At 44.5% G+C, this 20,996-nt stretch overlaps 1 protein-coding gene across 2 annotated transcripts in view; it reads left to right on the plus strand.

The window, feature by feature from the left end:
- The window catches only part of SIK3 (SIK family kinase 3), a 128,411-nt gene extending 119,589 nt beyond the window's left edge, over positions 1-8,822 (plus strand). Inside the window, exons 22-25 of one of the 2 annotated variants that reach the window (XM_044282264.1) lie at positions 3,142-3,305; positions 3,423-3,555; positions 4,132-4,283; positions 5,820-8,822. In XM_044282264.1, coding sequence (XP_044138199.1) covers positions 3,142-3,305; positions 3,423-3,555; positions 4,132-4,277 — 443 coding nt within the window. In that variant the 3' untranslated portion in view covers positions 4,278-4,283; positions 5,820-8,822. The remainder of the gene's footprint in view (positions 1-3,141; positions 3,306-3,422; positions 3,556-4,131; positions 4,284-5,819) is intronic. The other variant, XM_044282263.1, reaches the window with a different exon arrangement.
- Positions 8,823-20,996: the final 12,174 nt, after the last annotated feature.

Raw genomic sequence — 20,996 nt, forward strand, 5'->3', positions numbered from 1 at the left:
GCAGTGTAGGGCACAGCTATGGTATAATTTATTAAAAGGGGTTGGCCAGTGTCCTGTATTGATGTCCTATCCTCAGGAGCTGCAATTACAACTGCTCTTCGCTGCGTTGACGACGGAGAGCAGGTAAACAATGAAGAAACTGCAGCACTACTATGAGCGCTGCATTCTTTTCAAACAGCTGATCAGCGTGGGTGCTGGGAGTCGGATCCCCGCCAATCTTATATTGATGACCTATCCTGAGGATAAGTCATCGATATAGGAAACTTGAAAATCCCTTTAAAAGCCCCGGGCCGATGGGCAGGACACAATTTTGATAAAAAATGTGCACAAAAAGCTCCAAATGTTATTGTATAGTAAGTACAGCAGTCATGGGTGTTTCCAGGGTTTGCAGGTGTCTTTCATCTTTGAGCACTGCGCTGCTGCATATACTCTTGGCTTCGGGTAGTGTGCACCTGCACTTTATTACATAATGTTTGGAGGTTTTGGCCTAATTTTATTTCTTGCAAGTGTCTGAAAACCTATAGCACTTTAGGGGCCACTCACAAGCACTGCAGACACACAGCACTTTAAGGGTTTGTCCAGGATTAGAAAAGCATGGCTGATTTTTATTTATTTTTTCTAAAAACAGCACCACCCCTGTAAATGGGCTGTGTATAGTATTGCAGCTCAACGTCATCAAAATGACACATCTATTAGAAATTATGTACATGTGTAATAATGTCGGAAGGACAAAATCCATAGTCACTAAGCCAAACACATTGGACACCTCCACACATAGATATTTTACAAAATTAGTACTTTATTGAAGGTGATGCAGGTAAACACTGAAGAGGACGCAGCGCTCCGTCCACTACACAATGGAACAGCCGTTGGGTGGGGTGCCGGGTGCCGGACTCCCGCCGAAGAGATATTGACCCATCCTGAGGATAGGTCACCATTATTTACCTTAAACATTTCTTTATGGAAGGAGTTACTGGGATATGTGTATTTTAATACTTGTATTCACAGAATAATTCTGGAAAATCTATTTTTAGAACTCTGCCATTCCTCTTTTATGCCTTCTAGAAAGGCATGAATCATATATTTCCCATTGGGGGCTTGTCCGTACACACTGACGTTTGTCCAGTCAGCACCAACACGCTGCTTCACGAAACACCCGACCGTCAATAATTCATACATTTCTAGAGGGAACAAGACAGATACTTATTGAACAGACCTATCCAGAGAGAATTATTATTTTGTAAATTTTGTATCCAGTGCACAAATATCCCTTCATGGCGCAACAGCTCTTTTTTATTTATTTATTTAAATTTTACATTCATATTCCGTTTTCATCAAACATACGTTTATCATTATTTTCACAGCCATTTTTTTAATATGCAGCTGAGGTGTTTTTTTTTTGTTTTTTTTCCTTGGGTGCACATCTATGTCAGAAGCTTTCGGTAGGTGCCGCTGTCACAAATCCTGTTGAAAAAGCCGGGCAGGACGGCATTTCACGCAGCGCCATTTTGTCCAGTATTATGCTGCGCCCCCTGATGAAAACCCAGTGGACCCCATTAACATCAGTGTGGTCCATCGGCCCCAATGATGAGAAAAACTGTGCAAATGTGAACATAGTGGGAATGTGTCTGTTTGCCTGTGCCTCATTCTATCCAGTGGCCTAACTGCGCCACTGATTGTTACCACCGTAATAATGAATTGCCGCATTTTACCTTAGATGGCCGTCAACAATACGCTCTTTTGGTTGACGCCTATTCCTTCTGCCCCTTCCCTTTGGCTTGTTGCGAGTGGGGAATAAACCGCCTCCAGTCACCTCCCCCATGAAAACAAAATGATCAGGCATGTTGGAATCCATATGCCCTATCCTTATTTCCTGTATCTGCTTTCAGATGGTCTGCAGGTGCCACCAAAATCAGGGTGTTCATCTTCAGCGTCTTATGTATGTGTAATTACTGTATATCTAGTATGTGTGTGTGTATATATATATATATATATATATATATGTGTATATATATATATATATACACACACACAAACACACACTTGATTATTCCTTCAAGGGAAGCTCAGCTTATGGAGCCACTGGACACACATTAGAGGACACTGATGGGACACATTGCTGTGGACATCAGACGCTGGGGCGGTCACACCCAGAGACAGCGACCAGACGTAACCCCCCCCCCCCCCCCCCAAAAAAAAAAATAACAATTTAGACTACCCTGGGAATTCTCCAGCCTGTGAATCACATCTTTTCAGCTATGTTTACTCATAGTTATCCATGATTCACGGTAAATCATTACTGCAACTTGTGGCCGACTTCAGTGTGTTCTCCATGAGGGAGAAGGAGAACCTTGCAACCACTGCAAGAAATCTGACCCTAGGTTATTTCTTGTGATTGCTAGCTTGCGGCACCCAGCACAGCAGTGTCCGCAGCGTGCGACTATCCCTGGCGCTACAGCTCAGAGCATTCATGTGCCACAGGTTACACTGTACGGGATAGACGTACATGTACTTAAAGGCGTTGGCCACTTTCTGGTTAATGTTGACCAATGTGGTTGTAAGATGACTACATGGCACTTGCTAGTATAGTCCTTTCTAAATTTCAAAAGGTCTGCCTCCTTGTTTGCCAAGTCTTTTGTGCTTGTCCACGGGGAGGTCCTGTCCATAAAATGGCCACTGTGACCAGACACATCACCCAGTCCTCCTCCATTCACTGCACCTGCCCTAATTTCCTAACAATGCAGATGGCAGGAGACCGAGTGATGTGTCATGGACGCGCTTTGCCTGGTCACATGACCCACCATCAGCAGCCATTTTATGGGCAGGACCTCCCTGTGGACAGCAAACAAGCGGGCCTACCTCCATGAAATATGGAAAATGGCGCCAAAGTTCAACAAGTACTATATTAGTAAGTGCCATGTAGTCCTCTTACAAACGTATTGGTCAACAGTAACCAGAAAATAGGCAACCCCTTTAAGCTTACATATTTGAAGAGACTGCTGCCTGCCAGATGCCAGTCTTGCTGCCAGCCGTTTGCCGGGTATGGCCAGCTTTCCCGATCCCCTCCTTTTATATACAGCAGGGTCTGTTCTTCATATATAGGCAGAAACATCAACCTCTTTTTATTCTTTTCTCTTCTAGAACCAGGACCTTCGGTGAACTGCATGGACAGAGTTTCCCCTCCCGTCATGGAAGTTCCAGACCATAACGGTGTCCCGTACCCTCCGAGGTCCTCCCCCAGCGAGCACGCCCGTACCAGGATGTTGCAGCGGCACCACACCATCCAAACCAGTGATGATGCCTACGTATGTATATCGACCGCGAGGTTAGAAAAGCGCGGCAAACACATTGGAAGCCTTGCACACGCGGGCGTCCATATCGAGTACGCAGGAGTAGGAGTGAGCAGATGTTGTCCTTTTTAGGTGCAGCTGGACGCTTTGACCGGTATGAGCCTCATGGCAGGTAAAGCTCTGAGCTCTGCTCGCATGTCTGATGCGGTTCAGAGCCGCTCGTCGCTCATGGGAAGCCAGCAGCTTCAGGACGGAGGGGGCGAAGGTAAGCCCCACGCTCAGAGCCTTGCCACACTCTTTATATCTTGTTTTAAATTTGTCAATGAATAAAGATTCTATAGGGTCTATATTTCTTGCCACTGATGCATGGGGATCCCTAGTGATCACAATACCAAGGTATTTGAAATGATCTACCACTGGTAGGTTAAGTAGCCTTCCGGGCCAGTCATGTGTCCAGAGAGGCATGATAGCAGATTTTGTCCAATTTATGTGCAAGCCCGAGTAAGTGCCAAACCTCTCTATCACTTCCATCGCACTCCGGAGGGTTCTCTCAGGCTCATCCATAAACAGGAGCAAATCATCAGCGTAAAGCCCTATTTTCTCTACTCTATTCCCTCTGGAGATCCCCAGAAAGGCCTCGTCCTGTCTAATGCGTAGCGCAAGATGCTCAATCACGACAGCAAACACTCTTTATATCTTACATTTGCTTTGCCTAATCTGTTTGCAAAGCGGCATTTTGTTTCCTCCATCATTTGTGTTTTTTCTTCTTTACGGTTTGTGTGTGTGAGATTTTTACTGTGTCACTGCTGTATAGAAACTGCAGTCTGTGTGTCTGTAACAGATTGTGAGCGATCACCCGAAGAGGCAGAACTATCGGTGATCAGCGACAGCGGACAGCATCTTTCCACCTCTTGCTACCCTACCACCATGCTGCTGGGGTACAAACACTCTGATCTGAATTTCAGCATGGAGCAGGCAGGAGTGTGAATGGAGGTAGGCACTCCCAGTATACATTTTCTTCTCTCGACTCTATTTCCCAGGATAGTAGGAACTGACATGCAGGGTATACTCATATTGGTTTATTCCGAAGGGAATATATGGCACGTATTATGGGTCTGGCCTTTTCTGGGTACAGTTATTTTTCCTGCCTTAGGCCTCATGCTTGCGACTGTATGTATCTTGCGGTCCACAAATTGCGGATCCACAAAATACGGATACCGTCTTTGTTGCATGCTCATTTTTTTGTGGAGCCATTGACTTCAATGGGCCTGTGGTCTGCATTTTGAGGCACAGACATATGGATGCAGAAAGCACATGGATCATCCGTCTGCTTTTGTGCATCCTTATGTCCATTCCACAAAAAAAGAAGATGGTATATGTCCACAAAAGTTAACTGGTCCGCAAAAAAACGCACAAGAACGCATATGCTTGGCACACTTGCTTGGCTATTCTCAGAACTCTCGCAGAAGTGAATGGAGCATGCTGGGAGTTTTAGTTTCAGAACAGCTGGCGTGCCCTAAGTTGCTGACTCCTGGTGGGACTTGGTGGATCCCCTGACCCCGTAATGGCTACCCTCCGGCACTCCAGCTGTGGTAAAACTACAACTCCCAAGATGTAAACTTGCGTGACTCCATAGAAATGAATTGAGCATGCTGGGAGTTGTAGTTTCACCACAGCGCTCTGTTTTTGGCGTGTCCCTACCAATTCTGCCGCTGCCGGAGCTAATTTGACATTATCGGACTGTTAAGGGACACATGCTATTGATAAGTAATATGGTAATGACCAGTTTTCAATTTATTCATACATTAGCGGGAGGAATAATATAGGAATAGCACAATGCAGAGTTCTGCAGAATTTCTATGTGGGGAGTGGGAGTATTTACAGAAAGGGACAAGTAAAGCCGCCAGGATATCCAGACAATTATCACTTAGGCCTCACTGTAAGGCCCCTTTCAGATGAACAAGTTCCACGCTCCGGACTCGCAGTGTGAGTATGCAGCAGCTCCCGTCCTGACCTCCCAGCACTTGCGGGGTTGCATACCATTATATTGATTTATGATGCTATGTAACCCTTAGAGATCTTTAATATAATAGAAAACACTTGACTGCATTATGTCAGTGTTATCCAATACATTCTAGAACTGTAAGGGTTACATAGCATCATAAATCAATATAATGCTATGCAACCCCGGCAGCGCTGGGAGGTCAGGACAGGAGCTGTCTCATACACAGGCTGCGAGTCGATGCATGAGACTCGCTCATCTAAAAGGGGCCTAAGGTGGCCACATTTTGGTATATGCATTACAGCCACAAACCCCAGCCTGATTTCTGGTCTTTTGACCCAAATTTCCAGCATCTTAGAGTACTGTGGCGCTTTGTTAGGAGGATTAGACCCTCAGTAGACTGGATTTGTGGAAGTAATGCAGACGGCAAAATGTGCCAGCGTTATGGTCGTCATGACTTTGAAGTCACTGACAACTTTCTTACAAAACTTTCTTACTGTACTGACTGTGGTTCTTATTGTCCCCAGGTTTCCATCGAGAATCAAGTGGGTCCCATCTTTTGACACCAACAGTATCTGCAGCTTTAGCGCCAAATTTCATCTGTATTCCTTCCCCGAACTGACTCGCCATGCCCCACCACATCACAGACTAATTCTTCAAGTGCCCCTCGTTTTAAGTTTCTTTTTTTTAGTATTTTTCAGTCCCTTCTCCATTGAGGAGTTTGGGTCGTCACAAAAGAAGGGCCGGGATAATTTCTCAAAGAGATAGGTCTGTGATTTTTATTTTTTTACCACCCTTGCAGGCAGTGGCAAGGAGTGGAGGAATAAAGGCGCTGTGGGGAAAGGGTAACATTTGGCGGGGGCGGGAAATACTTGGTGACTGAAATACCGAAACACCAGCAAAGAAATCCAACCTAGACGTACGGCACCTTCTGTGTCGAGAGAGACTGCAGCCTCACAGTGGTAGGGGCTTGTACCCGAGCATGGACACAGGAGACACCGGCACCTATGGGTGACCAGTGCATGCAAGGCTGATATCCTGGGGTGGCCTGGCAGGAGCAGCTAGTACCTAGGGTGGAGAGCTGTTTAGGAGAGTTTGGCACCTGGCCGAGAGCCCATGTTCCTCAATGTTCGCCAGTTGTCTTGGCTTTACAGGGTGAAGCGTAGTCTATTGGACTCTGGTCATGAATTCTGACCTGTGAAAAGCTCTAGTTTTCATAAATTGCACTGTTTTATTTTACTTTGTGTAGCCGAGGACACGTAGTCTCGGTTTTCCCTAAGGTTTTCCAAGCCAAAGAAAGAAATAGACACTTTTATCCCACTTGCTAGACGAGTATCAGGCGGGGGTTATTTTAATGGGTAGTTCTTAATCCTTATTCCCTTCCTTTAATTTTTTTGGCCAGTTTTCGGGTTGGGTTGCCCAGTTTAAACGTGAGAAGATATACTCTACAGACTAGAGCAAGCGAAGACTATATATATATATATTTCTATCTGGTACCCAGGGGATTATAGGGAGTATAGTACTGTACTGACCCATAGAGGGGGCACGGTCACAACATGGAATGACTGCCTCCATGGTGCTATAAAAGTGCCTGGGGGAACCGGCATGTCATTTACAAGTGGGAAGCGGAGAGTACAAACTAGACTCTTTGACACCACGTTTTGCACATGATAAAGCTGCTGCCTTTTGGGGGGGGGGGGGGGGGGTGTATTGGTGATACGATGTGCCATAGCAAGCGTTCCCTCATCATTGTAGTGATTGTATTCTGAATCTAGTGTAATAAGATGACAGAGAACTCTAACTTTATTTATATGTATGATGAGCAGCCATAGTCACCTCTTTAGGGGGTAACCCTTACACCCTGGGTGCCAACTCCTCCTGCCCATCCACTTTGCATAGACACAGATCCCCATGTGGTGCCCACAAGGCCCTTGGGAGATTAGGCCTGGTGCAATATGCTACTTATTTTACATATGATTTTTTATTTTTATTTTTTCGTGCGTGTGCAGTTTTTTTATTATTATTTTTTTGTCCGTCATTAATCATGATCAGGATTAACCCCTCACTGCTCGCGGGGAACTTGTCACCTCTGCCTGGCAGTGAGGCGGTTGACGTCAGATCATCAAGTGTTCCATGTGGAGCGTGTGTGGGGGGACTGTGTGTACATATGTGTGTGTATATAAGTGTCTGAGTGGATGTATATATCATGATGGGATGCGTGTGGGTGTATATAAAGACATTGGTTCCTATAGATCAGCAGCAGCTGCCAGCTGCGTGACGCCCAGCCCTTTATGTTCCTCATGGCTTATTTGGCTTGTTACAGGACTTTCCTAGGACAACGATGCGTATATTTGTATTTTAGACAAATATGGGCCCTGTATGTGCTGAACAACAATTATTGACATGTGGCGGCTCCACCAGAGGTCTCGGCGATTAACCCGGATCACGTTTTATGGATGCAAACAAGACCTTGTCCTGCACTATAACCTTCTACTTACTCATCAGGAGCACAAAGGTTTCTCACCCGCATCTCTGTTGGCTTTCTGTTAACTAGTGTTGAATTTGCTGTGCCTGATCAGGGTTGTAATCCCAGGTCACATTACTCAGCATTTGTCAAACTGACAGTCACCCGTAGCATAGACGTAGAACTACCTTCTAGTAAGGGTCCATTCACACGTCCGTAGTGTATTGCGGATCCGCAATACACCCAGCGGGCACCCCCATAGAACTGCCTATTCTTGTCCTCAATTGCGGACAAGAATAGAACACGTGTTTTATTTTTTTCGGGAGCAGCGGTCCGGAAGTGTGCTATCCGCATCTTTTCCGGCCGCCATAGAGAATGAATGGGTCCGGATTCGTTCCGCAACATTGCGGAATGGATCTGGACCCATTCTATGGACGTGTGTATGGACACTAACGCTGCTGTTTTGCCGCCTCTCACACTACTCATTCCTTGCCGCCTAAGCTGTTCACCTCCTATCCCGGGGGGTTTATGTGTAACCATATGGGCAGCTGGCCTAAAATTTTATGTTGGATTCAACATATTTTGTGCTTGAGGATACGTGCTAATCTGCGTCATAGGAAGCCATTTCTACAGAGCAGCTTGTGTCGCGGACGGGGAGGGTGGAGGAGCGACATGTCTTTATATACATGTATGTGTGCGTGTTGTCCCTGCACTTCTCACCAGTTCATTTCAATTTTGGCCCAAAGAGCCTCTCTTTTCTCTTACAAACACAAATATATATGGAAAAAAAATATATATATAAATATATATATATATATTTGAGAAAGAAGAAAAAAAATAATTAACCTGCTAAACCGAGCAGGCTCTCACCGCATATCTCTCATCTGACGTAAGAAATGTTTTGTTTTTTTTCCCCTTGTTTTTATTTTCATAGTTCATTATTTTTTTTTGTCTCCCTAAATGTTGTGATATAATTATTGTTATTATTGGTAATAAAAAACAAAAAAAATAAATGAAATCAAGTTTGTGTTTTAAGAGGGCAGAATACGCAGGTTTGCATGCGGGTCCCCACTCACGGTCTTCATTTTCTCGTCTGTTGTACATTTGTTTTTTACCACCTTTTCACCCCTTTTATCACACCACAGATATAGATCTATATGGATACAGAGAGACCTATGTATAACTATAGCGCGCCACTTTTAGACTTTTGGGTTGGGCGGATTAAATCGGCAATGGCTGAAGACTTTGCTATGGAAGGTAACGCCCCCGCAGACGACGGAAGGCGATGACTCCTGTGCAGATGTACCATAGACGTATAAAGACCCGGAGATCGTTCCGTCATTGTGCGATCCACTGCTTGTTCGTTGAACTAAAAATTTGTAAACCACACTTTTGACAGACCTTTTGATACGATCCTGTCATTGTCCCGGCAGTACGGGCGACTTGCTGCAGACTAGACAGACTTGGTAGTAATTGGTTTCGCTAGCTAAGCTTTGGCCTGCCTATTATGTGTATTCCTATCGCGCAGAATTTTAACTTGTAGATGCAAACTAAAGCACTCACCTTTTTTTGCTTTTATTTCAAAACTGCTGTGCCTAACCCATACTTAAAATGTTATTTTCGCATCCCCCTTCCCCCCCGTCTTCTAAGCACCCTTCAATTCCACCCCGGCATGTGCACGAAAAAACATGCGTTTTTCTGCCTCGGATGTGTTGCTGGGCCATGCAGTACAAGATGGGGTGCGGTGGACGTATGGACTTTGTTTCAGTGTGCTGTAGCATTCAGGTGTAGTTACCTTGAGGCGGCTGCAGCCCCGGTTACATATCCGGAGTGCCTTCCAGCCACTTTCCAGCAGCCTCTGAGCAATTACTGGATATCTACATGGAGTAATGGTGGATGTTCTGTATCTTTGAGTTGCATGCTTTTTATATGCATCCTTTCTCTATTTTTCAACTTCAGTTTTTTTTTGTTTGTTTTTTTATTCCTCCCTGTCAGATTTATTGCTGCTACTTACTTGCTTTTCTTCTAACATTGCAGGGTTACCCTCCTTCTACGATTGCAGGGTTACCCTCCTAAGATCACATTATGGGAAAATAAATCATTTGCACATCTCTTAGAGGACTGACATACCTGCAAATATAAGTGGCAACACGCGTGGGAAATCTGCGGGTTTATGTGGACACTGAATGTTATGTGATCACCGGTGTCTTAGAAAGTATTTGGCCGCTGTGCAGTTTCTTAGAAAGCCGGGGGCTGCACCTGGTTGGAACACAGGTTCTAGGAAACAGCAGAGACCTTGAGTAATGACATTGTGACATGGGTGAATTGTACTTTGCTTACTGTGCAGCTCTGCTTATTATCAGAATGGTTCCCTTTACACACTGGAAGATATGATAACACTGCCGAGCTGGGAGAACTTCCTGACCACTAGCAGAACTAGAGGCTCCATGGATGGGTGGACTGTACTGTCTGTCTAGTCCATATAGTAAAACATTGGTGGCTGTCCCACCCAAGCAAATGTAAGTCTGTCCACACCTGCTGCTAGAAGATCCACAAAGGAGCCAAAAGACGTGATGTCTTTCTTTTATTCCAGCATAAAAAAAAAAAAGAAAGCAATGTTTCAGCTTCAGCTAATGCCTCATTGTATCTGTCCGATCCCTGTACTCCGATTGTGGATTGCACATGGACCCATTCATATACATGAGTCTGCAGGAAAAAAAAGAAGTGTGTTGTCCGCATCCATGTGTCTGTTTTGCAAAAAGATAGAGCATGTCCTATTCTTGGCCACAAAATGTAGACCACAGAGCCACTGATTTCAATGGGTACGCAAATTAAAACGGACACTACACTGATGATATCCGTGTTTTGCAGCACAAAACGGATACAGTTGTGTGCAATCGGCCTAAGGCTCCTGCTTTCAACTCTGTTCGGGAGACATGGCGGCTCCTCTGCCCTGAACTCATGATGAGGAGCGTGCAGGACAATAGATCTGTGGTCAGATAGGAACTCACTGTATTGTAAATTACTATGATGCTGTGAGTTCAGGACAGAGGAGTCGGGAGATGTGGCCGTCACACAGTCCATATTTCCCAGGCCAAGCACTGGCGATTTAGGGCTTGTTCACACGACCTTGCCATGTTTTGCAGTCCACAAATTGTGGTTCCGCGAAACACTGATGCCGCCCGCGTGCCTTCCGTAATGTGCGGAACGGAATAGATGGCCCTTTTATAGAAATGCCTATTCTTTTCTGCAAAACGGACAAGAATAGTACATGACTCATAATTTTTGCGGGGCCACAGAATGGATGCGGACAGCACACGGATCCGCATATTTTGCAGCCTGATTGAATTGAATGGGTCCGCTCCCGAGCTGCAAAAAATGTTGCTCGGATGTGGAACCAAACCACGGTCATTTGAACGAGCCACATTTTTTTGCGGACCCATTCACTTCTATGGGGCAGCAAAATATGCGGATCCGTGTGCTGTCCGCATCCATTCTGTGGCCCCACAAAAATTGAGTCATGTCCTATTCTTGTCCGTTTTGCGAACGAGAATAGGCATTTCTATAAAGGGCCGTCCGTTCTAAAAATTACGGAAGGCACACGGGCGGCATCCGTCTTTTGCGGATCTGCGAATTCTGGACCGAAAAACACTGCACTGTCGTGTGAACCAGCCCTTATGCTGTAATTTCCACCTTGGATTTTACTGTTCACAATGCATAAAGTTCTTTGCAGAGGCTTGACGATGGACACCGTTCAAGTTTATTTTTATTTTTTATGTCTGAATAAAAGGAATTTATTGGAAGGATGCTGACCTCTTTTGGCTTCTTCATGGACAGGCTGCCACCATGTCGCCCTTCAGGTGGGTCATTGGGAAAACAGAGGCTCCAAAAATGAGGTCTAGATTCAGATTAATGCTCCCGATTGTAAAAGGAACCACTTGATAATATGATATGGCACCTGAAGACGGAGCTCCACTTTAATGTCACAGTTTTCTGAACTGTAAGCCAGTGAGTTTTCATTTCTGGAATATATGAAGAGAAGAATCCTCGGACTGTCGTGTCCACATCTCACGAACAGAAGACCACATGTTGGAGTCCTGCAGCCGTTTTGTTAGGACCTGATGCCAGCATTGCATAGAAGATAACTGTAAAGTGAAGCTCCACCATCCATAGCAGATGTACAGTAGCAGATTCAAACCAAATTTTTCATTATTTTTTTTTTTTTTACTGAAAATCTATAAATCTTTGCTACCAGGGAAACTGTCAGCGAGCAGTGTAGCTCCTGCTGACAGATCTTTTTTACTGAATTCTGTTGCGGGTCTCATTAGTTCAGTTACGTATGGATACTAATAGAGATGAGCGAGTTTCATGTTATGAAATGTGTTCATGCTTTGGTGGTAAAAGCAGAATTGCGTTATGGATTCCGCTACCACGGACCATAACGTTATTCATTCCGTCATAATAGAAGTCTATGGCCTGCATAACGGATCCGTCCCGTTTCTGTTATGCAGGAGAGGCCTCTAAAGGCATTCCGTTATGCATTTAGTCATAGAATTGCGTTATGGTCCGTGGTAGCGGAATCCATAACGCAAGTCTGCTTTTACCACCAAATGAAGAGTGAATGAATTTCAAAATATGATACTATGAATGACACACATCATGCGTTTATACACAGACATTCTCATCTAGAGACACATAAGAACAATGAAATCCATCAGCAGTTGCTAGCCTGCTTGCTGACAAACTCCATATATCAGAGTAATTTTTCTAGATGTGCACAATGTGAAAAGAACTGAAAAATGAGTAAGAACTTAATGTATTGAGAAGCTGCGTTTTATATATTGGAAATTTTTGCTGATGTTAATGAGTAGTCGCTGAAGGCTATGGCTATGCGGTGACTTGTGGTCAGGCTGCAGCATTGCCACTAATGATGAATGTGATCATGCTGCGACCCGCTGGCTACCCCAACGCATTCTCCAAACCGGCTGGATTTCTGCTCAGTTGCATTCACTATCGTAAGCTGTGATAATTGCAGTCTTAATGTCTCGTGACCACTAGCTGCCTTTAGCCCTAACCTAAAACATGTGCTCTGAAGGCTAGTGGCCCGAGGTTTGCCATTCTCCAGTACGGTGTCTTGGTGCATGCACTTCTTCTTTCAGTAGGCATGACTTCCTTAAGATGTTCACATGGGCATCAGAAAGATACTGTACCAAATTCACAATGAATTACCATTACCTGAGGCTCCTCGTGAGAAGAACGCGCTTTCCCTGGTCACCTTTGTTCTTTCGTTTTTCCTAAAAGACCTCATGCACATGACCATATTGGTTTTGCAGAGCCGCAAAATGCGAATGGTGTCCATGTTGCATCCTTTTTTTATCTTTGTTTTTTTTACAGACCCATTGACTTCAGTGGGTTTGCGTTCCGCATTTTGCAGCCAAGTATGTGACATGTTTTATCTTTTTGCAGAACAGACAAATTTCTGCAGAAAGCACACAGATGATCCGTCTTCTTTCATGTCTTTATGACCGTTCAGCAAAAAGATAGAACATGTCCTATACTTGGCCGCAAAATGTCAACAGGTCAAAAGAAGAAAAAAAAAACGGATGCAACACAGGCGTCATCTATATTTTGGGGACTGAAAAATGGATGCGGTTGTATGCATGAAGCTTAAAAAGGTATTCTCATCATAGACAATGGGGACATAGCGCTAGGATATGCTCCCATTGTCTTATAGGTACGGGTCCCACCACCAGGACCCTATATCGGGAACGGAGCCCCGCAAAAGTGGTGGCTGGAGGACTCCGGTCCGGCCACCACCAAGTCGGCTCCCCATAGACGTGAATGGGAGCGCACCGCGCATGACCGACCACCGCTCCCATTCACTTTTATGGGCTCGATGGAAATAGCTGATCCAGTGCTCGGCTATTTTCGCCGGCCCCATAGAAAATGAATGGAGGGCGGCTGCTCATGCACAGTGCGCCCTCCGGCACTTTCGGGCCTCCGTTCTCGATATAGGTGCGGGGACTGGCACCTATAAGACAATGAGGGCATATCCTAGTGATGAGACAACCCCTTTAAGACTTAGCTGGTTCTTCTCATTACTTCCCATGGACCTGCGGGGACAGTGTGGGAATGGATACTGGATTATGAAGTAGGACCCCGACAGAACCCTTGTGCTTGGCTGTATGTCCGTCATCAGCACTGGAGGGGAAAGGGGCTGAGATGTCTTCAGTGATTGGCTTGGGCATAGCGTGTCTGTATTACAAGCATCTAGGCCAGGGATGCCCAACCTGTGACCCTCCAGCTGTTGCAAAACTACAATTCCTAGCATGCCTGGACAGCCTACAGCTATTAAGGCATGCTGAGGGTTGTAGTTTTGCAACAGCTGGAGGTCCGCAGGTTGAGAATCCCTAGTCTAGGCCCTTATTCTTCCGTAGAAGCATTGCTAATCCACGGCATCCACTGGAACTTGCCGCAATTCTATATATTTATCACTGAAAAGATATAATTTTATTTTTTCATTTTCCATTAATTTATGAGACTAGCTATTGCTCATGCTCTTTAATGGAAGAAATGTCACTGCCAGTATTTGACACATACACATTTACAAAGTGAAGACCACAGCATTGGCAGCGCAAGAAACCCCTGTGACTCTTGTGTTTTTATATGTTAGTCTTGGCTCCAGAGCATCGTTCAACAATTCTGCCTTTGTGTTTAAACCACATCAGGTCTGTTGTTGGAAATCTTCCATTAAGCAGTTGTTTTTGGTGCAACTTGCCAATTTTTACACCGCCGTGATCCTATACTGTAGAGCCTTGTTTGGTTACTATTCCACCCAGCCCCTACATACACATGCACACTCAGATTGGCTAAGCATGCACACATTCTCAACAGAGGGGAATATGGCCGCGGGTTATATGCCTAGAAAACAAAAGAATCGGCCATGTTAAAATTCAGCATTCCTGACACTATTTTCCAACAGACAGCTGCCCTTGAGAGACTCCTGTACACATGGATGATCCAGTGAAAAAAGAGGTTCACCTGACGCTCATGTAATTTGTGTGCCCACCTTTCCTGTTTAGGGCAGAGGACTAAATGTATCATTTGATCTGTTTGGATGGACTGATGGTCGAGCATGTGCACTACCGTTCCATTTTTAAAGGGGTTATTTAATTTCTCCAAAAAGTCAACCCCAGCAGTCAGACTCCCACCGATCTAAAGTTATCCTGTGAATAGGGGATAACTTCTTGTTACCAGAATGCCCCTTTAAATTGGTCCCAATTGCTGCCGATCAGTGGTGTTTTGGACCATGACCATCAATGTGCTAGACTTAACTGACCCATCAGGTTCATAGTTAAAAAAAAATCTTCTCTAGGTCGGCCTGCTTTCATTTTACATGTGTCCATATGTCAACTTAATCCCCCTGGTCTTGCTTCACAATCCAGTTTCCTTATCCAGCGTTCCCTCTCAGTTCCTTGGAGGTCGATACTTAATGCTTTGTGAAGTAAGTATTGTACCTGGACAAAACCCAATCTGCCATATGTGAGGAACCTTAAAGGGGTTGTCCCATGATAAATATTCTACAGTTTTCAAACCAGCGCGTGGATCTGAATACTTTTAAGTAAAACTTGAGTTTGTTATTCAATGTAATCTATCTCTATGGCACCACCTACTGTTTACTTTTTTTTCTAATTTCTCTGTCCACCTCACTGAGGTGGACACACATGCTCAGTTCCATCCTTCAACTGCCACCAACTGCAGCAGGCAGGACTTGCCCAATGAGCTTTCAGCTTGATATAAATCTAGCAGAGCAATGGTTGTGGAGATCTCTGGATCCATGCGAGGTCCAGGGCTGGTTCTAGCTTTGTTAGAAAGAGATCGTCATGTACTAGATTATTGGATTTCATTTTTTACGTTTCTCATTGGATAACCCCTTTAATAGTGTGAAGTTGTAAAAATGCTTTCTACCAATTTCCTTGGGACCAGCCAGCCATCTAATGTGTATACCCTTGCCTCATGCAAACGACCATATTTTCGGTCCATATCCGATCCATGTTTTTTAAAGATATGTGGACCACACACAGTGTGATCGTAGGTCGTCTCCACGGTCCTGCAAAAAAAGATAGAACATGTCCTATTCTTGTCCAAGCAAGGATAGTACATTACTACAGGCATGCACATAGCCGGGATGCCGTGGTTTGCAGAACACAAAACTTGATCGTGTGCATGGGGGCTTAATTAATGGTAGATGTTCTCTGGAATTTTATCATGCCCTTTTGTTTTTAAAAGGGATGTTTAGGATTTTTTTTAAATGACCCCCCCCCGCCCCACCGCTGTGTTCCAGCTCCTCGCTCCCTTGCTGTTGTCACTAGACTTCCGATCTCCACTTGTCAACTTCTGCTCAGACAGGGACACATAAGCCACTGCTACCACTGATAGGCCTCAGTGGTGACATGTCCCCAAGTGCCACATGACCTTGCATGACATGCCACTTGGGGACATATAACTGCTGAGGCCAGTCCATACGTTAATTGACAGATTTGGAGCCAGGGAGCCGATAAGTTTATCCCTCTTCACAGTTGCTTCTAGGTCAGGGACACCTTTAAAGGGCATCTGTCAGCAGTTTTGTACCTATGACACTGGCTGACCTGTTACATGTGCACTTGGCAGCTGAAGGCATCTGTGTTGGTCCCATGTTCATATGTGTCCGCATTGCTGAGAAAAATGATATTTTAATATATGCAAATGAGCCTCTAGGAGCAACGGGGGCGTTACCGTTACTCCTAGAGGCTTCGATCCCTGTAGTGGAGAGCGAGTAGCAGTTGCAGAGCCTCTAGGTGTAACGGCAACGCCCCCGTTGCTCCTAGAGGCTCATTTGCATATTTTAAAACATGATTTTTCTCCGCAATGCGGGCACATATGAACATGGGACCAACACAGATGTCTTCAGCTGCCAAGCGCACATGTAACAGGTCAGCCAGTGTCATAGGGACAAATCTGCTGATAGATGCCCTTTAAGGGGAGATAGGTTGCCGTCAGAAGAGTCTAGCAACAGCTTATACCACTCACATACACAGCCAAGTGTATACGTGTGCAAGGAAGATCTGTCGGCCCACCAAGTGTATGATTGACTGCTAAGAAGTGTATGGCCTGCTTTAGACACCTTAGGGTCATTTATCAACCAATCAGATTCCACCTTTCATTTTTCACAGCTCCTTTAGAAAGTGAAAGGTGGAATCGGATTGGTTGCTATGGACAACTAAGCCAGTTCTACGTTACACCAGTTTGATTAATCTCCCCCTTTTTCTGCCACTTTGTAACTTTTTGACATTGATCTAACAAAGTACTGGAGAATGTGTGACGTTGCACAGCTTTGTATTAAAGGCCAGGATTTCAAGGGTGATTCACATCTGACACTGTCATCTACGGGCCTGGAATGCCACATCAACAGGAACCACGCGTTTTATTACATACCCAAAAGGCAGGTGACAAATATGACTGTCCTCACTGTGTGACCTTTGCTGCAGGTGATTGAAGGACTGGTACACTTCTATCAAGATGGCGCATTGCAGATACCTGGTCCCTTATTTCTTTCTATTCCTACAAAAAAGCCTGTATAGTATGTTGGACATTTTTGGTCAGTATTTTCTTTGCATCCAATACACGCAGGAATCGGCTGAATGTAACAATACAGCTCTATCTTCAGTATGTCCAAAGTAATGATTCAGTTTTGTTTTTTCTGGTTGATATTTTTCATTTTGTTATTTATGTTGGACTAGACAAAAAAAAAAAAAGCTACAAAAGATGTATTAAAATGGCTGTTTCAGTGATAATTAAATTTTTCTTCTTTTTGAGACGTCAGACAATGATTTTTGGAAGTGAATTCCTGGAAAAATAAACTTGTGATATGCAGATTAATCGCGTTTCTTGTTTATTAACTCAGACCCTGCCTGGATACATTGTGAAAGGGGTTGTCCAAGATATTATATATATATATATATATATATATATATATATGAGTCTGGGGCACTCACCACTAGAAAATAGCCAATCCTTCCCAAAATCGGGTAGATCAGGTATGCTCAACCTGCGGCCCTCCAGCTGTTGCAAAACTACAACTCCCAGCATGCCCGAACAGCCTACAGCTATCTGCCTACAGCAGGGCATTGTGGGAGTTGTAGTTTTACAACGTCTGGAGGGCCGCAGGTTGAGCCTTCCTGGGGTAGATGAAGATACAAAAAGAGGCTGTACAGCCAACGGCTGTTTTGCAGCGAAATTGTTTCTACAGGCCTGTAGATCAATAAAGGATTGAATATTTTATAGTGGTGAGTGCCGCAGTATTTTTCTATTTTTTTGACTGCTGAGCACCACCGAACTATCAATGCACAGCCCCTCGTGTCCGGAACCTCGAAACCGTCTAATTTCAACCAGATAGTGGCCAACATTTCTTCTATTTATGTACTCATTAAATGTAATGGTCCGGTAGCTGTGTATGGTATTGCAGCTCTACTCAATTCGATTGAATGACTGAGCTGCAATACCAGACACGGCCACCAGTGGTGCTGTTTTTAGAGGTAAAAAATTAGATTTCTTCTAATACTGGACAGTGCTAGGTTTCCACATTCAGGATTTTCAATGCCTGGGGCGGATTGGCCATAGACCTTACAGGGAAATTTCCTGGTGGGTAACCCAGGCCCACCTCTCTGCTGCTACTTGTGAGAATCTCAGGGGTCAGTATCGGGCTCTATTCTCTTCAATATATTTATTAATGATCTTGTAGAAGGCTTGCACAGTAAAATATAAATTTTTGTAGTTGACACTAAACTGTGTAAAGTAATTAACATGGAAGAAGACAGTATACTATATATATATATATATATATATATATATATATATATGTGTGTGTGTGTGTATATATATATTTTTACTACAGATGACAGTGTACTGTATATATATTACAGAGGACAGTATACTGTGTGTGTATATATATATGTGTGTATGTGTATATATATATATATATATATATATATATACTACAGAGGACAGTATACTGCTACAGAGGGATCTGGATAGATTGGAGGCTTGGGCAGAGAAGTGGCAGATGAGGTTTAACACTGACAAATGTAAAGTTATGCACATGGGAAGGAATAATGCAAGTCACCTGTACATACTAAATGGTAACACTGACATGGAAAAGGACCTAGGAATTTTAGTGAACAGCAAACTAAGCTGTAGAAACCAGTGTCAGGCAGCTGCTCCCAAGGCCAATAAGATAATGGGTTGTGTCAAAAGGGGCATAGATGCCCGTGATGAGAGCATAGTCCTGCCACTTTACAAATCACTAGTCAGACCACACATGGAGTACTGTGTACAGTTCTGGGCTCCTGTGAACAAGGCAGACATAGCAGAGCTGGAGAGGGTTCAGAGGAGGGCAACTAAGGTAATAACTGGAATGGGTGGACTATAGTACCCAGAAAGATTAGCAAAATTAGGGTTATTCACTTTAGAAGAAAAGACGACTGAGGGGAGCTCTAATTACTATGTATAAATATATCAGGGGCAGTACAGAGATTTCTCCCATCATCTATTTATCCCCAGGACTGTGACTGTGACGAGGGGACATCCTCTGCCTCTGGAGGAAAGAAGGTTTGTACACAAACATAGAAGAGGATTCTTTACGGTAAGAGCAGTGAGACTATGGAACTCTCTGCCTTAGTAGGTGGTGATGGTGAGTACAATAAAGGAATTCAAGCGGGGCCTGGATGTATTTCTGGAGCGTAATAATATTACAGGCTATAGCTACTAGAGAAGAGTCGTTGATCCAGGGAGTTAAGCCTCCTGCACACGAACGTGTGCACCCCGTGGTCGTGCTGCGGGCCGCAATGCACGAACACCATCAGTGGGGCAGCCACAGCGGATCGCGGACCCATTCACTTTAATGGGTCTGTGATCCGGCCGTTCCGCAAAAAGATAGGACATGTTCTATCTTTTTGCGGAACGGAAGTATTCCGTAGTGCTTCCGTAAGGGTTCCGTGCTTCCGTTACGCACCATTCCGCCTCTCCGGATTTGCGGACCCATTCAAGTGAATGGGTCCGCATCTATGATGCGGAATGCCCACTGAACGGAGCCCAGTGTATTGCGGATCCGCAAATGCGGTCCGCAATACGGCAATGGGGCGCACACGTCCATGTGCAGGCAGCCTTATTCTGATTGATTGGAGTCCAGAAATATTTTTTTTCCCCTAAAGTGAGGAAAATTCTACCCGACAGGCTTTTTTTTTCCCCCTTCCTCTGGATCAAATTGCTCGATGACAGGCAGAACTGGATGGACAGAGGGTTTTTCAGCCTCATGTTACTATGTTAATCAGGTTCTCATGTACCTGGAAAGCAACCACACATGCCCTCCTGAATTCAACTGCTGTGGCCCCACATCTCATCTCCTAAGCCCCCTGCTCCATATCTTAGAGACAACTGGAGAAAGAGGACAATAAATGGCAGAAATGTATAGCCACCAAAGAGGGACGGCCCTGGGGAAATATATTGTTATGCACTGTGGTATATGGTTCTAACAGGAAAGTAGAACACTTTCAAGCACAGATTTTCCAAAGTACTGTAAAGAAATATATGCCTCTCTTGGAGACAGTGATTTTTTTAGTTACCACAATGTATACTCTTAAAGGGGTTTTCCAGGCTCTTCAGGATAGGTCATTAATATCTGATCTGTGACAGTTACCCTGCACCCCCCACGATCAGCCATTCCCTGTAGCCTCTGGTCCTGGACCTAGCTTTGTAAATAGAGCAGGAAGCACAGCTCTGCGGCGAGTAACTGCAGCTCAGCGCACAATGAAGTGAATGATGGTCATGTACACAGACCCATTGATATCAATGGGTCAGAATGCAGTCTGGATGCGATGCATTTGTTACACGCATGTGATTGCGTTCAGTTGTTAATTTTTTTCCACGTGGTTGCAGTCCGTTTTGATGCATTTTTCACACGCGTGAAAAAAAACCCTGAAAGTTTACAAACATCTCCTAGCAACCATCAGTGACAAAACTCATTGCGCCATCCGAATGCAATGCGTTTTTCACCAAAGCCCGATTCATTTCTATGGGGCCAGGGCTGCGTGAAAAATGCAGAATATAGAACATGCTGTGATTCTCGCGCAACGCAGAACTGATGCAAGACCCATTGATATGAATGGGTCAGGATTCAGTGTGGGTGCTATGCGTCCAATTCACG

Source organism: Bufo gargarizans, chromosome 2 (genome assembly GCF_014858855.1).
Source record: "Bufo gargarizans isolate SCDJY-AF-19 chromosome 2, ASM1485885v1, whole genome shotgun sequence".
NCBI lineage: Eukaryota > Metazoa > Chordata > Amphibia > Anura > Bufonidae > Bufo > Bufo gargarizans.